General features: G+C 62.4%; 2 protein-coding genes across 7 annotated transcripts; one reads left to right on the forward strand and one right to left on the reverse strand.

Moving 5' to 3' along the window:
- The first annotated feature begins 352 nt into the window (after positions 1-352).
- On the forward strand, positions 353-6139 carry CLBA1 (clathrin binding box of aftiphilin containing 1). Its single transcript, XM_084967096.1, is given in 7 exon segments — positions 353-465; positions 897-1106; positions 1108-1533; positions 2379-2524; positions 4020-4146; positions 4737-4832; positions 5589-6139. Coding segments are annotated over 6 exon segments (1041 nt in total). The 5' UTR covers positions 353-465; positions 897-1022; the 3' UTR covers positions 5751-6139.
- Positions 2983-20095, reverse strand: CDCA4 (cell division cycle associated 4). Of its 6 annotated transcripts, none has more exons than XM_005656479.4 (4): positions 16222-16269; positions 12868-13050; positions 3994-8763; positions 2983-3839 (listed from the first exon to the last, which is right to left on the reverse strand). In XM_005656479.4, the coding sequence occupies exons 2-3, from the start codon at positions 13027-13029 to the stop codon at positions 8119-8121; spliced, it is 807 nt and encodes a 268-aa protein (XP_005656536.2). In that variant the 5' UTR covers positions 13030-13050; positions 16222-16269; the 3' UTR covers positions 2983-3839; positions 3994-8118. The 6 variants fall into 6 exon arrangements, with proteins under 6 accessions (XP_005656536.2, XP_013844721.2, XP_084823224.1 ...); XM_013989267.3 differs by having other exon boundaries at positions 14411-16269; XM_084967098.1 differs by lacking the exons at positions 12868-13050; positions 16222-16269 and adding an exon at positions 19903-20095.
- Between the last annotated feature and the right edge of the window lie 1220 nt (positions 20096-21315).

A 21315-nucleotide genomic window follows, 5' to 3' on the forward strand; every position in this document is an offset into this window, starting at 1 on the left:
CGACATGGGACCCAAGTGGGAGGGGTGGCGCCCCCACTCCTGCCTGCAGGCAGCGAACCGTCATAGGCCCACACATGGAAGGCCAGCTTCTGGGGACACAGGATCTGGCAAAACAGGTGGGGCCCATGGAGCAGCACCCGATGCCCACTGCGAGCGCGGGGCCGTGTGGGGCGGCGGCCGAAGCGCTCACCGAACCAAACAAGAGCCTCTCTTCACGCGGGGCTGCGAAGCGCGAAGCCCAGCCCGGATCCACCGCCCAGTCCGCGCCCTCTGCGGACCAGGCTCCGCCTTGAGAGGGCGGGGCCTAGAGCTGCCCCGCCCGCGCGCGCCGGCGCGCTGACGTCAGGGCGGCAGACGCCGGAAGCGGGGCTGTCGCGCAGTGTTGCCGAGCAACGGGCCTGCGCCGGCCCAGGGGGCACCTGGCAGACCTGGGAGGCCACGGGCGGAGGCGGTGACGGGGCCGAGGTGGGTGCGGGCTGGAGCCTGACGCCGGAGCCCCAGCGCGCCCCGAGTCCACCCCTCAGGAGCTGCAGGCCAGGCCCGAGCCGGGGTCCTCAGAGGCCGCCTCGGACCCCAGCCGGACCTGTCAGGGGAACTACCCGAGCCCCGGACCCAACTTCTGGGGACCCCCGGGTGCCGCCTTCCCGCAGGCACCTGGACTGTCCAGCGCTGTGCCAGACTGGGCCTCGCAGACACCCTGCCCGCCCCGACCGAGGCCGAACCCTGCCGCTCGTCTAGCCTCCCGCCGTGCTGACCCCCAGCACCTCGTAGGTCTCCAGGACACGCCCCTCAGCTGGGCCAGGCGCCCGGGCGTCGGGAAGAGGAAGCCGGAGAGCGGCTCCGGTCACTTTCTCCGGGTGACCAGGCTGCGTCTGTGGCTTATGTCCATTCCACAGCGATACTGGACCCCACGAGGCCGTCCGTACTCTGGAGGAAGCCGCCAGCAGCTGCTGGGCAGCGGGTGAGCAGGCGACGCTCCCAGGCCCTGTCCAGCCCTGAGCAGCTCCAGCACCGCAGTGTGCATGACTCCTGAGCATCTGCCCAATGCGTTTATGCGGGCCTGGTGGCACCAACATGCAAGGCCAGCGGGAGCTGGGGGGAGCGCCTGGCCAGATGCCCCCTCTCCGCAGGTTTCCAAGTGACCTAACAGAGCAAGCAGGTGGGGTTTCCCTCTGCCCGCTTTCTAAAGACAGTGATGCCAGCGAGGCACCTGGAAAGCAGAGCGGTGGCGCTGCAGACCTCCTCGCCCAGGCAGCCTCCTCGCCCAGGGTTTCTGGGCACCACGAGGGCTTGTCTACCTGCACCCTTAGTGGCCCAGAGCCAGGGGAACACCCCGGTGCCTGGGGGGAGTTCGAAGGCTTTCAGGAATCCTCAGCCAGGTCTGAACAATTCTCTCAGTCCTTTGAACTCCCGGAGAGGCCCACAGAACCTCAGCTTCCGAGGACCGCTTCTGCCCAGAGAGAGCGTGGTTCCCCCCAGCCTCGCCAGGGTGGCCCTGCGTGGACAGAAGCCACCGCCATCGCACCTGCCGAGGTATTTCTCAAGGGCTCGTCTTCACGGTGCTGCACAGGAAGCGCTTCACACACTCAGGCTGTGGTGGCCTGGCCAGGGAGGGGGCCTGCTTCTCTCTGGGCCTTTGTCCCGGGCCGCGTGGCTGGCCGTCCCCTCCTCCCAAGCCAGGAAAAAATGAGGCTGCAGACATGGACCGTCCCAGGAGGCGGCTCAGGGGCTGGGCGCCTTCTGTGCCCTCCTCCCAGGTCCCGTCACATCTGTCCCCTCTACTTTCCGTCCTTGGCCTCTGCCTTCCCGTCCGCCCGCTCTCCATCAACCCGGCTGTGTTCTCCTGGCCTGGCCCCAGTCAGGGCACACGGGCAAAGGGGCATTTCATTGTCATCTTATTTAGAAAGCCTCACCCGGGGCCACATTTCAGTATGTGTACAGCGACTGGGCTGGAGGTGGCCTGGTGTCCAGGACTCGGTACCTGCTGACCCAAGCCTGTGTGAATACAGACACCACACACAGGCCGCCTCTCCCAGCCAACCGGGTCTGCCACGACCCCGCTCCCCACCCACCTGCCAGCACTTCCCGCCAACTCACAAGCCTCAAACCTCAGGCCTTCGAGGACGATTTCACGGCGGTGACCACAGGGGAGACGGCACTGGTGTTTTATCGGGGGTCCCCCTCTCTCCCACGCGCCCTCCCGCCCTTCTCCCTGCATCATGCCCAGTGCAGCAGTTCCTGGGAACAAACAAGCTATGTTTTAGTAGCAGCAATGGTGTATAATCACTTACAAATTTCATTTGTACCAAAATTATATATTTGGAAAAAGTGACATGATGTATTTCTTCTAACTTTGGTATGGTTTTTTTTTTTTTCAGCCCATTCTCAGCTATGAGAACATTTTTAGGTCTGCTTTTCAAGAAGTACCAGCCCAACAGGCAACGGAGGATGTTTCTGCCTTAGACCATTTCTTAGAAACAAGTGATGAAGAAAAACCTGGCCTCGAACCTCTGCATAAACTGTGGTAATGAACTCACACTTGGGCTGGCCTTTCTCGGGCAGCTCTGCGGTTATAGTGGATGCGACAGATGCAGGGGGTCTTTTGCTGCCACCTCTAGAGACAGTGTCACTCCCCAGGCCCTGCCACCTTTGGCCACAGGGTGCCACAGCCCCACACCTTGGGGCCACGTCCAGCCTCCCCTCAGCCCCCACCGGCTTGCGGGAGCAAAGCAGGCCAGGCAGTGCCTTGGGTCTGGTGCAAGTGCTGGAGTTGTGGGAGGGACCAGCGGGCCTGGGTGTTGGGCACAGGGGCTCCTGGGGGGGTTGTCAGGTGACACCGAGTACCCTGGAGACACTGTCAGCCTGCCTGTGATCCTGGGGCTGCCTGCAGGGCTGGCTCTCCCAGGTCCAGGTCCCTAAGGGAGGTCACAGAGGCACTTGTTTGCAGATGGCCATTTTCTAAGACACCCTTTCACTAAGCAGTGAGAGAAAAACCAGTTTATTTATTTGTTTATTGTCTTTTCAGGGTCGCACCTGTGGCACATGGAGGTTCCCAGGCTAGGGGTTGAATTGGAGCTATAGCTGCCGGCCTGCACCACAGCCACGGCAGCGCAGGATCCCAGCTACATCTGTGACCTACGCCATAGCTCATGGGAACACTGGATCCTTAACCCACTGGGCAGGGACACGGATCAAATCCATGTCCTCATAGATACAGTCGGGTTCATTACCGCTGAGCTACCATGGGAACCCCAGAAAAACTAACTTAGCTTGAGTAGATTATGAGATGGTACCTGAGCAGCTGACCCAGACCCCAGAGGGAGGAGGTGGAGGCGGAGGGTCGGCGCGGGGGGGGAGCTGGCTTCCCTGCTCCCTGCGCCGAGCAGGCCGGGACTTCGTCCGGAGCTCTGCAGGCAGGCCCTCCTGGGCTCTGGCGGGGGTCGGAGCTGGGGCCTGAGCCAGCACCCCTGCCCACGGCGCCTTTGTTGGGTCCGGGGACAGAGGCCAGAGCCCAGAGGCTTTGAGCAGCACAGCCCAGGTGGCAGGTGTGCCCTTTGGACGCACTGCTTTCCCAGGTGGTGGTCCAGGCCAGCAGGCAGGTGGTATGAGGTACCCACCGGGGCTGTGCCCGTCGGTGCCGTGCACCTTCCCCCCAGAGGTGGGGACCACAGCAGACACTGGGCAGGGTTCACTCCCCTGAGCTTTCTCTTCTCTGTGTGTGAGCAGCTCTGGCAGCAGAGTCCTGGGCATCAGGGACCTTCAGGTAACGAGACAGCGGACACCTGCCCTCGGAGGAGACACTCGGGGGTGACACCGTCATGCAGCGCCAGGGACACGCTCTGTGGGGAGAGGCCGGGAGAGGGGCATCCGGGCACTTGCAGAGCAGCAGGTGCTTGGATAAATGAGCAAAGAAACGAGGCGGCCAGGGCTGCTTCCAGAACTCTAAGAGCTCCAGCCCCTCTCTGCCTCCCTCCTGAAGTCTTGTCAGGTTACCTGTGCTTAATGCAGCTCTTTGCCAGTTCTGAATCCAGAAAAGTCTGGGGAGCTCTTCAGAGCGCCGCGTGCACGTCGACTTCCCGATGCCTCTGGGGCGCGTCCCGCTGCCGGGAAAGCCTCCTCCTCGTGCTGGGGGTGGACGCCGCTCAGGTGAGGTGCCTCGGGGGAGGGGGGCTTGCTGGGTTGTGGAGGAGCTGCAGAGGGCGGTCAGCCTCAGGCAGGCGGGGGGCGCGCTCTGCCGGGCCGGTGGGCGACGGGTGCTGTGGGCGAGTGTGAGCGCGGCAGGCAGCGGGGACCGCCCGGCGCAGGTGCAGGCGCAGGTGCGGGTTTAGCCGCCAGGTGCGCCCTGACGCCTGGGGTGGGAGGCGGCAGAGCCAGAGCAGGGAGGTGGCCGGGGAAAGGCTTCGGAGGCCCCGGCGGCCCCGGCTCAGGGCTGTCAGGCTCGCCAGGCCCCAGAGACGCCTGCTGTACGGAGGCTCCTCTCAGCCGCTGTGGAACTCGCAGCCGTGGGAGAGGCCGGGCTGAGGGCCCCCGGTTCCAGAACAGCAGGAGGAAGGCGGGGGGGAGGCGGCAGCCGGGACCTCCGTTCAGAAGGGGCGCCGCAGTCCGTGGCAGGCGGGCGACGCTGCTGGTTCCCAGAGGGCCGTGCTGGAGGCGGTTAGGACGGGAAAACGAGCGAACACGACCCTTGAGCCCCCCCCCCCTGCCCCCCGCGCAGCTGAGCCCGGTTTGCTCCCCAGGGCCACGCTCAGGGACAGCCAGACCTGGCGGAGCCCGCGGAGCCGGGCGCGCACGGCTTCTGCCTGCGCCGCTGCAGGGCCCTGATCCAGACCAAGGTGAGCGCTGGCGGCCGGGGCCCACCCTGGGCCTCGCTTGCTTCCTGGGCCTCTGGCTTGCAGGGCCTGTGGAGCCGCGCAGGGCGGGGCCCCGACGGGGAGACGCGGTCAGGGCGGGGCCCCGACGGGAACCCTCGGGCCAGGTGTTGAGAAGGGAGCGCCACGGCCACCGCGCGACGGTGCCCTGAGCCCTGCCTGGAGGGCCCATCCCCAGCTCTGCCCACCCAGGACCACATGGCGGACCCCGCACTGCGGGACGTGGCGGTGGAGCCTGGCTGGGGCTGGCTCTGGCACACCCCCGCTTCAGGGGAGGTGGGAGGGCACGTGGTGCCCTGATGTCACTGGCATGCAGGGCGCCATGTTGGGAGGGGGCGAGGGCGGCAGGGAGGCCCGAGGACACGAGGGGGGGCCCTCATCTGGTCACACAGGGCCACTTGCAGGGCTGCCGCTCTGCTCCGTGGAGACGCCACAGGGAAGGAGGTGGGACCTTCTGGAGGCGCGTGGCCGGGATGCTTAGAGCAATGAGACCGACGCACCCTCCGCAGCCCCCACGTGTGGTTCAGGGGACATCCTGGGGGCCACAGGCTGGGTCTTAAGGATGAGGGAACCAAGGGCCCCCCGGGGCTGAGGTCCCGTTTGCTCCTCTGTCCTGAGCGCCTTTGTGGTGACACCGTGGGGGGAAGACACTGCCACACAGACACGCCGAGGGCCGGTGGGCACGTGCCGTCCCCAACCCCAGCCTTCCTCTCCCGCCAGCTCGCAGGGACGCTGGGGGGCAGACAAGGTGGCCTGGTCACTTACAGCCTTTTCCTGAAGACGCCCTTCTGGGGCGCTGGGCAGCACATGAGGATTCCGAGGAAGAAGATTCTCACCCCCCGTAACCTCGAAATGACGCTGTGCAAGAGTGATGTCTGCTGACGCGGGAGGACTGTGTCTCCGTGGGGGATTTTGTTTTCTCACCTCTTGGGGAGGGTGGTCTGGGACCCCCCCCCCCGCCCCCACCGGCTGGCATCAGGCTGCCCTCTGAAGGCGCCCGCCCCAGCCCAACGGGACAGAAGGAAGCGGCTCCAGGGCCCCGGGGGCGCTGTGAGGGTCCGGACTGGCTGCCCAGAGGGTGGCCTCGCACGTGGTTGGGTCTGTCGCTGGGAGCAGTTGTTCAGGGACCTGGAAAGCCCTGTGCACGATGCCCCTGGGCGCCCCCGGCCAGGGTTTCCAGGCGGGTGGGGCACAGGCTTGGGGGCGTGGCTGCAAGACAAGCGGTTGGCACTGACTTTTGTAAAACTGTATTAAACACAAAACAAGCTGGACAAGCCGTGTCCCTGCGGAATCAGCAGCTCTGTGGGGACTGGAGCGGGAAACCCTGTCAGGGAGCCCTCCCTGTCCTCAGAGGCCAGCGGGACACACACACACACACACACACACGGTGGGACCCGGCATCGTGTCCCTCCTCAAGACGCCAGCACCATCAATGCAGGTGTCAGACCTAAATGGGGGACACTGCGACCTGATGTCCCCTGTCATATGGGGGGGCGGTCACCCCACACCCCAGCGCCCTTGGCCACTCCACACATGCGAACTCATCACGGTCCCTGCAGCTGCCACCCCCGCTCTGCTGGCTCTGAGCCGAGCCCTCTCCTCCCCCGCCAGCCCAGTGTCCAGATGCAGGTCCCAAATCTGACTCTACTCCCCCCGGGTCCTCCAGCCAGGAGTGCCCCCAACCCCCGTCTCACCAGATGTCACCTAGGCTTTAAGCTGCCTTCCACAGGAAAGCAGTACTTTCACGACCAGAAGGCAACGACCCCGAGAGCCACAGCCGGCGGTGACCCAACTGCCCAGCCCGGCTCGGCCCCCACCCCGCCTCCTACCCACGAGCCGGGAAGGGAGGGCTGCCTGGGAGCCCAGTGCGTCGGGCTATGGAGACGCCCCCCCAGCTGTGGGCACATCCGTGTGGAATCCCCGCCACCCGACAGGCTCCACAGACGGTCCAGCCCCGGTGACCTCTGAAGAAAAGACGCACGAGGGCACCGTGACATGGGAGGCGACGACAACACGTCCCGTCCGCCGGGTGATGTTTAATAAGAGGGGCGTGCCCGCTGACGCCAGACTGCGCACCTGCACAAAAAACCACCCCTCGTGGCTGAGGGCTGGAGAATTTGAAAAAGCGTGAAAAATGGGAAGCGTGGGGTGGGAGTGGGGAGAGAGCGGAGCTTCACTTGTAAACAAGGGAAAGCTGTGCGTTGACAGCTGGGGGCGGGCTCAGGGTCCGGGCGGCAGGACACACCGCCCAGCCAACCCCACCAACGGCCCTGAAGTTCGAGGCTCCATAAATGACATGTCCCGATTTCTTCAATCCCAGACTTAGCTTAGTCTTAAAAGTCTGCCCCAGCAGCAATCTGACGGAGCAAACGTGACCAGCCTCCAAGGCAGCCACGCCCGGACACGTGCCCTCCCCAAGCACACCTGGCACACAGGGAGAGCGGGGTCCCCCGGGGAGGGTCAGTCCTGGGGCTCAGACCGCAGGAGGGGCCGCCGGAGACAGGCCAGGCGCCCAGGGCCTCCAGAGAGGGGTCTGCCCTTCGCCTCCGAGGACACTCCGACATGAACAGGCGTAAATAAAACCCTCCGATGTCAGCACGTGAGTCGCAGGGAGACCTGGTTTGTGCAGCAGACCTGGTGACGACACCCAGGGACGAGGCCCCGCCTTCAGCCCTGGCCCCACCCCGACCACGCGGTGCCCACGGAGGCTGGACGTCGAGGCTACAGTGGAAGTGGTGCTGGACACACACTGCAGGCTGAGGGCAGTGCCGGCCGCCTGCTATGAAGAGAAGTGTTTTAAACCTTAAAAAAGTGAAATACAACCGCAGCCGTTTAGGTTACAAAAGTTTCTAATGTAGCAGCAGAGGATGTGTATAGAAAAAATATGTTTTAAGAAAATAGCTAAAAAAACCTAAAGTGGTAAAAGTATAAAAAGTTTAAAAATATATCTCAAGACCAAATATTGCCAAAAACATGTACAACAATTTTAGAAACGTCGTCTATCTAACGCTGGACGAGGCCGGACACAGCTGGGGGCCCGTCCTCCTCCTCCTCGGAGCCGAAACAGGCCTCGGGGGACGCCCCCAGGGGCCGGCGGGACCACCTGCCCGCAGGAAGACTGCCCGGCCCGGGGGCGGGTGGGCCCCGAACCGCAGGGCTGGCCCAGGGCTGCAGGCACAGCGGGCACGCACACGGGTGCTCGGCTGTCTCCGGGGGCTGCGTGCCAACACCAGCGCTCGGCGGCCGCGGCTCAGGCCTCCACCAGGATCTCCACCACGTGGTCCCGCTCGCCCAGGTCCGACTTGCAGCCGGGAGGGGCGGCGGCCGCGGGGCTCAAGGCCTCCAGGCCCTCGTGGGCCGCCGCGCCCGTCAGCACGGCGTCCAGGTCGTAGTAGGAGCCGTCCACGGCCGCAAAGAGCTCGTCCCCGGAGCCGGGGCTCCTGCGCTCCAGAGTTTCCAATATCTGATCCAGCGACGTCGGAACGCGCCCTCCGTCTCCGCGCGGGTCGGCGCCCTCGTCCCCGCCGCTCTTCGGGCCCCTTGGCGCCGGAGCCGTCGGGCGGGCACAGAGCTCAGAGGCCGCGGTCCCCGAGCGGCACAGGAGCTCTGTGGAGACCAGGCGCTCCAGCGGCGCCCGCCCCGCGGCCTGCGGCGCCACCGCCCCGCGCCAGCTCCCGTCCTGGCTCATCTCCTCCTGGATCTGGCGGACCGTGTTGGCGATGAGGACGGAGCGGCACAGGTTGGGCTCCACCAGCATGTGGCAGAGCTGGAGCTTGACCAGAGACATGTCCAGGAGCGACTGCCGCTGCAGGCCGTAGGCGGGCACGGCCGCGGCCTCCTGGGCCTCCTGGGCCTCGGCGTACTTCCTCTTCAGCCCCCGGGCAAACATCGCGTCCTGCAGAAACCAAGACAGACGCCTCAGAGCCCAGGGCGGGATCCCAGCCGCCCCGCCGCAGGCTCAGCCTGGACCCTCAGAGGGGACCCTGCCGACAGGGGTCAGGACGGGACAGAGGGGCCACCCGGCGGCCACAGTCCCTGTGCACCTCTCGTTCACGCCGACCCTGTGAAGGTCGCTGGGACAGACACCGGTCTCCCTCAGAAAAGGTAAAAGTGGACCCAAACCAGAAGCGCATCAGAAAGAGCTGGGCTCGAAAAGCAGCAGATCACCTCACGCTGCCGCCCCGCGACGGAGGAGTTTGGGCAGAGCGAGGTGGCCGGCTGACCACGGGGTCCTGGTCACTGACCGCCACTTCTGCGTGCAGACGGCCCTCCCCAAAGCCGTCGGGGCTGCAGGGGAGACGCTGGCCCTGCAGAGAGCCCGCGGGGACCCTCTAAGGGCAGCTCTGTCCACCTGCCAGAGCAGGGAGCCTGGTGCCTGCAGTCGGGGGCCTCTGAGGCCACCTCCCCCTGCCCGCTCCTCCCTCCCTCCGGGTCTGGAAGGTCAAGGCCGGGGCGGGGTCTTCACCAGGGCGTCCCTAGAGCAGACCCGGCACCGGCACCGCGGGATGAAGGTGCTGACTCCTGGGCCTCACCTGGACCAACCGAGGCTGGGGCTGGCACCTGCGGACAGAGCCAGCTCGCTGTGCCTCTGCTCTTAGAGGCAAAACGACGGGAAAGCTGCTCTCTGAACAGACACCCAGGCGGGGAATGAAAAAGCAGAGCAAGAGGGAGCCAGGGCCCCAGCCGCCCCCTCCACCTCACGGGTGCGGCCAACGACAAGCACTGCCCCTTCCAGAACACAGTTAAGCTGTACTGCACGGACTTTCTGAAGTTTGTAAAGTCGCTAAACATTTTTATCTTAAATAATTCATTTGAGTTAGTCACCAAGCGAGGTAGGACCTTTTAACCACGCAAATGTCTGGATTTCCTTCTTTTAAAAGCCAATCCTGTGGTTTCCTGTGACGGCGGCAGCCGTGAGGCCAGGGCCTGGGCATCCTCGAGCCAAGGACGGGAGGCCCTGCGGTGCAGGAGGAACAGGCTGCGTCCTGCCTACCCCCACCCTAGAAAAAACTTCCCCTGTCCTCCAGTCTCCTTTCAGCGTCACATTTCTCACCTCTTGTGTACTCAACGTTTAAAAAACCTTTTTAGATTAAGTGACTTCTTGGGCACGTATGGCAGAGAAACGAAAACCACAGTTCCCGCAGAACAAAGTACAAGCGTGTTCACGGCGGATCTACGCGTAACAGCCCCACCCTGGAAACAAGGCCTCCGGGCAGGGAGCCCTGCTTCCCTAGAGTGACCGGCGGCCACGGGTCTCAAAGCACAGCCTCTACCTCACGAGATGGGCGTGTGGCCATGAAGGGTGCACCCGCGTGGACCTGGGGGTCAGGGCCCCTCCTGTGCCCCAGCTCCCCTGATGCGCAAGGAGCACAGGTACACACAACCCGGATCGGCTGTGCCTCCTGGCAACCAGCCTCCCGGGTGGGCGTCTGGGCAGCTGACGCAGAGGCAGGGAGGCACAGCCAGGGTGCACCTCTGGGACATTCCCTTCCAACCTCCTGTGGGCCTGTAATTATTCCAAAATAACAAGTTTAAAATCTGGGGCGGTCCCGCTGCGGCGCAGTGGGCAGAGGAGCGGACAGCATGGGAACTTCCATGTGCTGCGGGTGCGGCCACAAACAATTAATTAAGTGACCATAGCTCGTTCCCCTCCAGACTCATTTCCCCAGAACAGCAAACAGGTCTAACATACGAATACAGCCCCCGAAGCCACGGCCGTTCGCTCCCAACACCAGCCTGTCAACCATCAGCGAAGAAAGAGCCAGCTCACCACCCAAACCCATGAAAAGCACCTCAACTGCTTCGAGCAATAGAGGATTCAAGTGTTTTGTCTTGGCTACAAGTTCAACTTTTAGTCTTTTTCCCTCAACTGTGTAAAAATCAGTGCCTTAAAATGTCTAAGCCTATTTGAGAATGAATCTAAATTATGTCAAACTACAAAGAGACACCCTGTGTTGGAGAAAAAATTAAGTTCCAAGCATTGTCGCTGGCAAGTCCATCATTCTAGGCTTTTAGCATCTTTTCAGCCAATTTAACATCCTGACTCTGCACCCCAACCCATTTTAGTCACGGTCCACAGGAGGTCGGTGGCCCGAGGCCTGGGGAGGGGGGCAGAGACCCCGGCGGACCCACCGCCAGGAAGCTGCACAGGGCACCCCGCCCACAGCAGCCACCCTGTAAAGGTCGCCCCACGACCGGGCCTCGACCGTTGCTTTTGTCCCCACCGCCGACTGAGGGCCCACCGGAGAAAGCCGGGGAGGAGGTGCCCGGGCCACCAGGCGGGGCCGAGCCTCGCCAGCCTTACGGCACCTCCGCCGGGAAGCCCTCCGGCTGCCTCGCTGCCCAGGTCCCCGCCGAGCCCTGCGGGGGGCCCCCTGGCTGCGGCCGCTCGGAAGAGGACGCCCGCCTCTCCTCTGCCTGGCCAGCCGCCTCTCCTCTGCCTGGCCGGCCGTTGCCTGCATCGGCTCTGCACGCAACGCGGATAAGCGGGAGGCGGTGGCCGAGGCGCCGGGAGCGGCTCTCCCTCGGCACCTGCAGAGCTGCCCTCCCTGGTCGCCGTGTGTCTCCGTTAGGCGAAAGCTGGCGCCACTTCCGACAGCCCGGCAGCCGGGCCTCAGACCCCGCAGCCCCTGCTGGGGAGCCTGCCTCTCCCGCGCGCCCTCCGCGCCCAACCCGCCTGGCGGGCCGGCAGCGACCGCGCCAGCACCCAGCCCGCAGCGACTCCACGCGCCCGGTGAGCACCACGCGCCGCCTGCCAGGCCGGGTGACCCGGTCCACTGTCCACGATGGCTCGGAGCCCCCAGTGCTCCACGACTGTCCCAGTGCCAGGCGGGCCTGTGGTCCCCGCCCCCACCACATCCCAACCCCCCACACCTGCGCACTCCCGCCTGCTCCTGCCTCCAGCGCCAGCCCGGGGCACACCCCGGAGTAACGTTAAGACTCAAAATACGCCAACTGGAGTTCCCGTCGTGGCGCAGTGGTTAACGAATCCGACTAGGAACCATGAGGTTGCGGGTTCGGTCCCTGCCCTTGCTCAGTGGGTTAACAATCCAGCGTTGCCGTGAGCTGTGGTGTAGGTTGCAGACGCGGCTCGGATCCCGCGTTGCTGTGGCTCTGGCGTAGGCCGGTGGCTACAGCTCCGATTTGACCCCTAGCCTGGGAACCTCCATATGCCACGGGAGCGGCCCAAGAAATAGCAACAACAACAAAAAAAAAAAAAAAGAAAAAGACAAAAAAAAAAAAAAATACGCCAGCTGAGTGGGTGAAGCGTTGGGTGTCTTAGCAGGGCTAACACTCAGCAGCAAAATCCACGACGGACCCAAGGTCACACGACGACCCATCTTAAAACACGTGAACAAAGACCCCAACTGAAAAATGGGCAGAAGACCTAAGCAGACCCTCCCCCGGAGAAGACATGCAGATGGCCAGCAGGCGCATGAAGAGATGCTCCCCGTCGCTAATTATTAGAGAAACGGGAACGGAAACCAGAGTGAGGTACCACCCCACACCAGAGGGCATGGCCGTCATTAACAAGTCTGCAAATGACAAACGCCGGAGAGGGTGTGGAGACAAGGGACACCCCCCCCGCCCCCCGTCACTGTTGGTGGGAAGGTAAACTGGCACAAGCCCTCTGCAGAAGAGTATGGCGGTTCCCCAGGACACTGAGAATAGAACCACCACATGACCCAGCAACCCCACTCCTGGGCGTGTGTCCAGGGAAAACTTTCATTCAGAAAGATACAGCCACCCCATGTTCCCCGCGGCACTATTCACAAGCCCAGACAGGGAAACAACCTAAATTCCATCAAAAGATGGATTAAGATGTGGTACATATACACAAGGGAATACGACTCCAACAGAAAAAAGAACAAAACAATGCCATTCGCAGCAACATGGATGCAGCCAAAGACTTCCACACTGAGTGGAGTAATTCAGAAAGACAAACATCGTATGATATCACTTATACGCAGAACCGAAGATATGGCACAAGGGAACCTACCTCCAGAGCAGAGACGGACAGACCTGGAGAACTGGCCAGCGGTGGCCAAGGGGGCGGGGGGGGGGGGGAGCTGGACGGGGAGGTCGGGGTCAGTAGATGCAAACTCCGACATGCAGAATGGATCAGCCAGGAGGCCCTGCGGCACAGCACAGGGAACTCCATCCCATCTCCTGGATAAACCACCTGATGGAAAAGGTGAAAAAGGAATGCGTGCGTGCGGGCGGCTGGGTGACTGTGCCGCACGGCAGAAACCGGCCCAGCAAAGAAACCTCCTCCACGCCAATAAAAACCCGCCACGTGCACAACAGAAAACGGGTATCGAGTGGCGCTGCTTGTGTGAGCCTGCAGAAGAGACGGCGCTAACCCACCGAGGGCCGAGGCGGGAGGGAGCCCTCTGGGTGCTGGAACTAGAGCCCACACAGGCGGGAGCTCGGGTGGCACGAGACAACGTGGCAGAATGTGCCCTCCGCTGCAGGAAATGAGCTTCGTTATGAACAAAAACGCATAAATAAATGAACAAGGTGATGGGGGCCGGCCACATTGTAATTTAAATCTGAATTTCAGATACTGCTGCACCACCCGCTGCCGGACGTGTGCCAGGACACAACAGACTCAAAGTCATGTTCCAAAGGCAGGCAGCTCCTCCACTGTTCCTGTGCCACACTGCGGACTGGTTCCTGAGGAAGGGTGCAGCCCACGGGCAGTGCTCACCCCAGAGCGGACACCCAGGGGCTATGCTGGGGGGACTGGAGGAGGCTGAGCCCAGGAGGTGGCCTATGAGGGTCCCCCCCGCAGACATCTGTACGTGGGACCAAGAACACGGCATGGTCAAAAGAGCCCCTGAGAGATGTTTTGGGGCAGACATGGGGACACAGAGCCCTTAGGCTGGGCTGTCACAGCTCCCTGCCCAGCCTGGGACTGTGGCCTGAAGGCACCGAACCCTCCTAACACCCAGTGACAGACCCCAGACCCCGCTCCCCGCAGGCTGTCCTGACAGCAGTGCCTCACTGGCGGTCAAGTTCTGAACAAACAAAACAACAGGCCGCATCACCCGCCTGGCACCTCCACGTCCGTCACAAGGTCTCACCTCGTGTCTGCTCCATGCCCCAGTCCCACTGAGCCTTCAGCGTGGGCCACTCGAAACCCTCCAATGTCAATGGACAGCTGGCCTGCAGGGTCTGCCCTGGGTGATGGCACAGCCCTGCCCCTCGCCTCCTCCAGAGCAAGCGCCGAGCGCACCGAGGGAAATGAAGGGGGGTGGCTGCACACTGCGGCGAGGGTCACAGGAGCAGCTCGGACCCCGTGTGGTTGCGGCCGGGCAGCCGCAGCTCTGATTTGGCCCCTAATCTGGGAAGCGGCCTATGCTGCAGCCCGAGGGCAGCCCGCCCAGAGCACCCCCGGCAAAGGGGACCCCAGTCACGCCCAGGCTGCTTATCCTGCAGCAGCTCCCACACCGTGTGGCCAGCCATCCCGAGAGCTGGTGGAAGATGCAGACTCCCAGGTCCAGAGCAGCAGGCTGGGAGGGCCAAGGCCAAACTCTCACCATGACCTTCAGCCACTGCCAAGCACTCTCCTGAGCTTCAGGTTAAGGCACATCAGCAAGAACATTCTCCGTTTCCGTCTCACGATCAGATCTGCTTTGAAATACTAGAGAAAAATGGGAGAAGATGGAGCAGGCGAGTCACTGCCTCCAAGTGGGCGCGGGGGTCACCCCTCCACTGTCCGTCTCGGTTCTTCTCATAAGCCAGCGCTAATCTTGACGTCCGGGACTTCTGGTGCTTGGGGTAAAATACAGACCTGGGAATGCGCTTAATAGCAAGTTGACGGAAACTCGAAGCCCTCTTTCCAAGATAAAACGTGCCACCGTTTGTAAAAACGCAAAAGGTCGTGACTGACTGCTTAGTCTGAAACTGCAATTATAAGACACAGCGTAACTTGAAAATAAAGAGCTACTGCACGTAGGGAGGTCACACAATAGGAAACGCAACCTTGTCACGGAGAGTACCTCTTCTGGCTGGTTTAACAGAACAGCTAACTCAGTCCTGCTGGCCCTGTGCACAGGCCCCGCGGGCCCCAGAAAAGGAAACAGCAAACTTCTCAGGAAGGGGAACCCTCTATTTGCCGGGACCAGAGGTTCTCCAGGCAAACAGCTAGCTGGCAGACGCTTTTCCTGGTAATCCTGCTTTGGGGGCAATAAGCTTGCTGTGGCAGCGCGTGTCTGGTACTTTTCCTAGTTATCCGACCGAGGCCGGACCGGGCAGGCACAAGGAGCCCAGCGAAGAAGTTCCCTTAGCAGCGGGGTCCGGGGATCCGTCTCCTCCCACATCCTACGGCCCTCCCTGCTTCCTCTAGACGGCAGGGAACACACGCAGAGCGCCAGCTTCAGGCCACCCAAGGCTGGCATCATTTGCTCCCAGATACTCCCTGACCCGCTTAAAGAGGGGTACCGGGAGGAGGGAAACTATTGCGAAATATCCTTAGCAATCCTTTTCCAAGCAGCTGAAACCAAGACATAAGGAAAAGAACCTACACTCAACACGCACAGGCACGCAGCCAGCCACAGGGAGGCAGCCCTGCCCTCGGGCTTCCAGAGAAAGAGGCAACGGCCTGGAGGGCAACACAGTCCCAGCAAACCTCAGCTCTGCCAGAAGGACCCAATGGAAATCCCAGCCCTCCCTTACTGATACCCCCCACCCACTCCTCATTCTGCAAGGAATGCACATTAGGAGGGAAACAGAAAACGGCGGATGGACGGGTGGGTGGGAGGAAAGAAGGGTGGACGGGTGGAAGGAAGGAAGGAGGCCGGGAGGATGGATGGGGGTGACAGAGAGCGGCAGTCGGGGGCGCTCCGCTCAGGGCTTGTAACTCCAAGTCGGCCGGACAAGGAGCCAGGGTCCCTACAGGTCGTCTTGGTGGGGGCCGGGGCAGCCGCCGCTAAAGAAGCAGGAGGGCCTGCTCGGACTCCTTCCAAGTCAAAGGCAGGACGACGGCGCGGGGTGCCGCGCAGAGGCAGCCCGCAGACCCTTCTTAAGGGTCCCTCCTCCTCCTGAAAAAGCTCCAGTTTGGTTAAAGCCAAGGCGATACGACTTCTGAGACGCTGCGAGACGGCCCAAGTGGAGGCTGCGGCAGCAGCACAGGGAGTTCCAGGTGGCGGCTCGCGCGTCGGGCGGGCGGGGGGAGCGGTCGCGGCGGCCCTCCTCCCCCGGCCCTCCGGGTCCCACGCCTCGGGCCTTCCCCCAAGCACCCCCCAGGCGCCCCGGGCCGCTGCCCGTACCCTCCCCGAAGCCCCGAGACGGAGAAGCCGGGCCGTCCCGCCGGCGCACAAAGGCCCGCGGCCCCAGCGAAGACGCTCACCTGGCCGCACACCGTCCGCGCCGCCCGCGCCGCCGCGGAGGGAGGGGCCGCCGGGAGGGGCGGGGCCGCCGGAGGAGGAGCCGCCGGGGCGGGGCCGCGCAGCTTTGCCCACAAAGAGCCGCCGAGCAGGCCGCCCCGCCCGATGATTGGCCGAGAGCCGGGGCGGGGCCTCCGGTTCAAACCGCGGGCGGGGCCTGGCGCGCGAGTTCCCGCGCGGCCGCGTTGGCCGTTGGGCCGGCGCCCTCGGCCGCCCCGCCCACCGGCTCCCAGGTCTCCTCGCGCGGCCCTAGTGCGCCTGCGCCGGGCACCCGGGGGCGGGGCGGGGAAGGCGGAAGAGGACGGATAGAGGCGGGGAAGAGGGCGAGGCGGGGAAGAGGGCGAGGCGGGGAAGAGGGCGAGGCGGGGAAGAGGGCGAGGCGGGGGCGGGGGCGAAAGGGGAGAGGCAGCTGCGTGGCAGCCGCAGCTCCTTTGATAGTCCCTTAAATCGTAAAAGTCGAAAGCGGGGGAGGTTTCTTTGAAAAATAACTTCTTAGTGGACAGGTCTTAAATAGGATACAGAATCCCGACTCCGTCAATTCTGGCAGCTTTCTTGATTGCAGGCTGCAGTGATAACCCGTGCAGAGCCGGCGTTCTGCGGTGTCCCGTGATGCGGTGCTGTCAGGAAAGCACGGGGAGGTGGGGACCCCGCTCGCACAAGCCTCTAGGACAAGGGGCGTCTGAGGAACACCTCGAGGAGGCAGGGAAGCCTGGGGGCGGGGGCGGGGGGTCTGCGGGTGGGGAGCAGGCCGGGGGTGGGGGGCGGGAGGAGGCGGGGCGTGGGAACAGACTAGGTGGAAGCGGAAAGTCCAATTGGGTCACTGCAGGGCTGGGGCCGGAGACAGGGACCGTGATAGGCGACTTCCCCGCAAACAAGGTGGACGCCCAAAGGAAACTGGCTCCTCGCCACAGGCTGAACGCAAGGTTAAGTTCCTTCCTACACAGATAACCCGCCAGAGAGACAAGATCTACAAACCAGTGGAAAGTGGGAAGAGATGTTAACACAGAGCGAAGGAAATAAGATACTCTCAACTTGATCAAATTGCGAGTGGGAACGCAAACTAGAGCCAGCGCTAGCTTGATGTGGTTTTACGCTGTCGGACTGACCACGGTCCAGGATGCTCTGGAGCAAGATAATGTCTTCCAGAGCCTTCACTCTTATTTGCCCAAAATGTCCGGCATAAAATTAAAAAGTAACGGTCATCCCGGGACACAAGACCAAAAAGATGGTAGAAAAACATGGGGAAAAAACCAGAAAACAGAGATTGACTCATGGGTGAACACAGATGTTGGTGTTAGCAGGTTTTTAAAACAGCAGTTGTATTCCAGAAAATTAATGACAAGAAGAACTAAAATCTACGAAAAAGTCGCACATGGAAGAAATAGCAGTCATTCACAAAGCCTTCTAAATAATGAGGCGGAAACTTTCCAACTTGTTCTACGGCGCCAACATAACCTTGATGCTAAAACTTGAAAAAGGTGACAGGAAAAACCATAAGCTAGTCTCTCTGCTGAGCAAACTAAAAGTTCCAAACAAAATATTAACAAATCAAATCCAGGAGTTCCCGTCGTGGCTCAGTGGTTAACGAATCGGATTGGGAACCGTTAGGTTGTGGGTTCGATCCCTGTGGTGTAGGTTGAAGACATGGATCGGATCCCGCGTTGCTGTGGCTGTAGTGTAGGCCAGCGGCTACCGCTCCAATTAGACCCCTAGCCTGGGAACCTCCATGTGCCACAGGTGCGGCCCTTGAAAGGACCAAAAATAAAATAAAATTAAGGAGTTCCTGTTGTGGCTCAGTGGTTGATGAATCCGACTAGGAACCATGAGGTTGTGGGTTCAATCCCTGGCCTTGCTCAGTGGGTTAAGGATCCCGCGTTGCCGTGAGCTGTGGTATAGGCCGGCAGCTGTAGCTCCGATTCGACCCCTAGCCTGGGAACCTCCATGTGCCACGATGCGGCCCTAAAAAGACAAAAATAAAATGCTTAGCAACCTAAATATATTACTGCAGAGTTAGGTCCTGTCCACAAGACTGCCCTCCCTTCTGACACCCACTGTGAGCTTGGGAGTCACCACGGCCCCCCTCCCCCGGTTCAAGTTTCCCAGTGCTCCTGAAACTTGATGGAATCTGCTGTATCCACTTCATGGCTGATTTTACCCTGAAGGGATACAGATTTCAGTCCCCCCGAGGAGAGGCCAGAGGGCAGGACCCTGGAGGGTCTGTGGGTGGGGCTTCCACGATGCATGACCCCAGGCCCCACTCTAAACCTCCTCTTAGACTGTGTGGTGTGGCCTCAGACCCGAGCCAACACACTACCAGCTGGCAGGACGTCTCAGGACTTAAGAGCAAAGACCAGACCTCTCCTTGGGCAACATTCATTTCTTTACTGCACTACAAGGGAACTCCCTTGACCTGAATACAGTGAATTTACAAAAAACACTATAGTGAAAACATGAAAGTGTCATCCTCTGACCAGGAACGAGAGGGCAGGGGTTCCCATTGTGGTTCAGCACTTAAGAACCCAACTAGTATCCATGAGGACGCAGGTTCAATCCCTGGGCTTGCTCGGTGGGTTAAGGATCCGGCATTGCCGTGAGTTGTGGTGTAGACCACAGATGCAGCTCGGATCCCGGATCCCGAGTTGCTGTGGCCATGGTTTAGGCCAGCAGCTGCTCTCTGATTTGACCCCTAGCCTGGGAACTTCCAGATGTCTCCTGCGTGAGGCCCTAAAAAAAACTAGTGGAGGGATGAGGGGGCGGTGTTTGCTCCTCCCACCCCTTGGAGGGTCTGGATTAGATTTCCTTAAGGGAGTCCTGGGTTTAGCACGGGTAACTGCCAGCTACACTGACTCATCACTGTCGCCCCGGCCAGGGAAGGCCCAATCTCCAGGCTTCCTAGAGGCCAGGCGGCCAGCTCTTCCCCGCCTGGCTGCCCCGGAGGCCGGCTTTGCCTCTGAAATGCCCGGGCGCCCAACCATCCCTCAGGAGTGCCGACCTCTGCCTCTAGCAGGCTCACTCCGCTCCAGGTGCCCTCGCCGGGCCCTGTTTCTTCCTCATTCACTGGGTCACCCCCCACTGGCCCTCCCTGCCCTGGTCCCACTCCCCTCCCAGCACCCCTTCCCTCTGCCTTCCTGAGGTCAGAATCTCCCGCCTACTCTCCCCAGGCCACTCCAGTGCTGCTGCCCCTGGAAGCTCTCAAGGGCCCCCAGGGTTTCCAAATCCAAGGGACGCTGAGCCCCTCCGTCCTCCTGCCCCCGCCCCCACCGAGTAGGGATCACCCCCCTCTGCCCTCCTCCTCCCCCTCCTCTCGGCTGCCCCCCCCCTCGTCTCCCACACCCCTCTCCGGTCCCTCCTCTTCTTCCTCAAGACATCAGGGTGCCCCAGGGCTCAGTCCTTGAACTGCTTTTCTGTCTACACCTGCTCCCTGGGAGCCTCCGCCAGCCCCATGCATGAAGCGCCCTTGTCACCCACACCAAGGCACTCGCGGGTCTCCCGCGCCCCTGCGCTGAGCAAGGCTCTGGAAACGGCGCCCCCGCCCCACCCTGCACTAACCCTGGAGCTTGGGGCCCGACGTGAGGTCACCTGGCAGGTGGTTCCCTGGCACGTTGTCCCCAGTACCCGGACTTGGGGCGGGGAGGGGGCCTGACCTGGTCGCTGGGCCCTCGTGGAGGAGAGCTTGCCCAGGCTGGTTGCAGAAGGGGCGTCACAGAGCTTCAAGCCCGAGAAGGATTCGAGGCGCCCGGGGGTTTTCTGAGGGAGGGGGGGCGGGGAGCAGCCAGGACGCACTGGACCTCAGTCCACAGCCCCAGCAACTGTACGCTGCCTCCCGCAGAGCGAGGCGTGTGGAAAGGACCACAGGCTCAAGATGAGAACGCTGTGACCTTGATCAGGCTGCACTGGACGGCTGACCTTCAGGCCGTGAGCTAAGACGGGGGGGGGAGTTTCACACTGTGTTTGCGATGATAGAAACGGATACAGCCACCGGGAAAGAAAAGCCTGGCAAGAGCCCTGGCCTCGGCCCCCACCCTACACCCTCCCCCCACCCCCCCTGCCTCGTGGTGCCACCTCTGAGCTGGCTCCTCCAGTCTCAGGAACATGGTGCCCCCTACCCAACGTTTCCTGCCTCAGCCAAGGCTCCCTTCTCGCTGGCCGCTGCCCGGGGCCCTCGGGGTCTCCCGAGGCCTCTCATCACCCCCCACCCCCTCACTGCCCGCAGGCCTCGGTGCAGCTTTGAAAGATCCAGACCCTGCCCACCTCTGGCCCCCCTCCACTGCTGCTGCCCGGTTCAGACCAACCTGGAGAGTCACCCCACGTGCCAGCAGTGGGAGTGGCCCCCACACCTGCCTGCCCAGGACCCTCGGGAGACCCCGCCACAGGATGCCAGACACAGGTCCCACGTCCATGCCCTGCTCAGGCCCCTGGTTCCAGGTCCCGGAGGGGAAGTGGCAGTGTTGGGGTTTGAACCTGATCCAGCATGTGTCCACTCAGGGTCTCCGCCCCTGGAAGGGGCACCTGGAAAAAACGGGGCTCAGCAGAGTGGACGGAAGGTCCCCAGAGTGAAGACTTTCCCGTCCATGCCTCGCCGGCCCTCCTCCTCAAGGGAGTTTGGACCTAAAGTGGGCCAAGAACCGATCTGGTCCCTGGCCCGGGAGCTCCCTCTGCCACGGAACGGCCACCAAAGGAAAAGAAAAGAAAATCCATCTTCCCCCTCTAGGCACTGCAGCGGGCACTCCCCCCACCCCCCCCACGGTACGCAGAGTGGCCTGTGCTGGAAGGGAGTCTGTCACTGTCGTGTGCACACGAGAGAGCAGGCACGTGGGTTGAGGCGCTGTCCCCACAGACTCCTGCCTTCCGCTGTCTTCTGCGCAGAGGCCTCGGCAGCCTTGCTGGAGCATCAGCAGATCGCCTTGGACAGAGCGTCCCCCGCCCCCAGCCCCCCACGAAGAGCAAGCCTGTGCTGTCCCGGGTGGGCAGAGATGGGCAGGCCTCCGCGCTCTCCCTTGAGAAACTGGTGTTTCCCAGCCCGGGTTCCTCGTGGGCCTGTGGGACTTGGGGGCAGG

Source organism: Sus scrofa, chromosome 7 (assembly GCF_054392235.1).
Source record: "Sus scrofa isolate SSC_HxYL_T2T_F1_AM1 chromosome 7, Sscrofa_HxYL_maternal_Yorkshire_Landrace_v2.0, whole genome shotgun sequence".
Taxonomy (NCBI): domain Eukaryota; kingdom Metazoa; phylum Chordata; class Mammalia; order Artiodactyla; family Suidae; genus Sus; species Sus scrofa.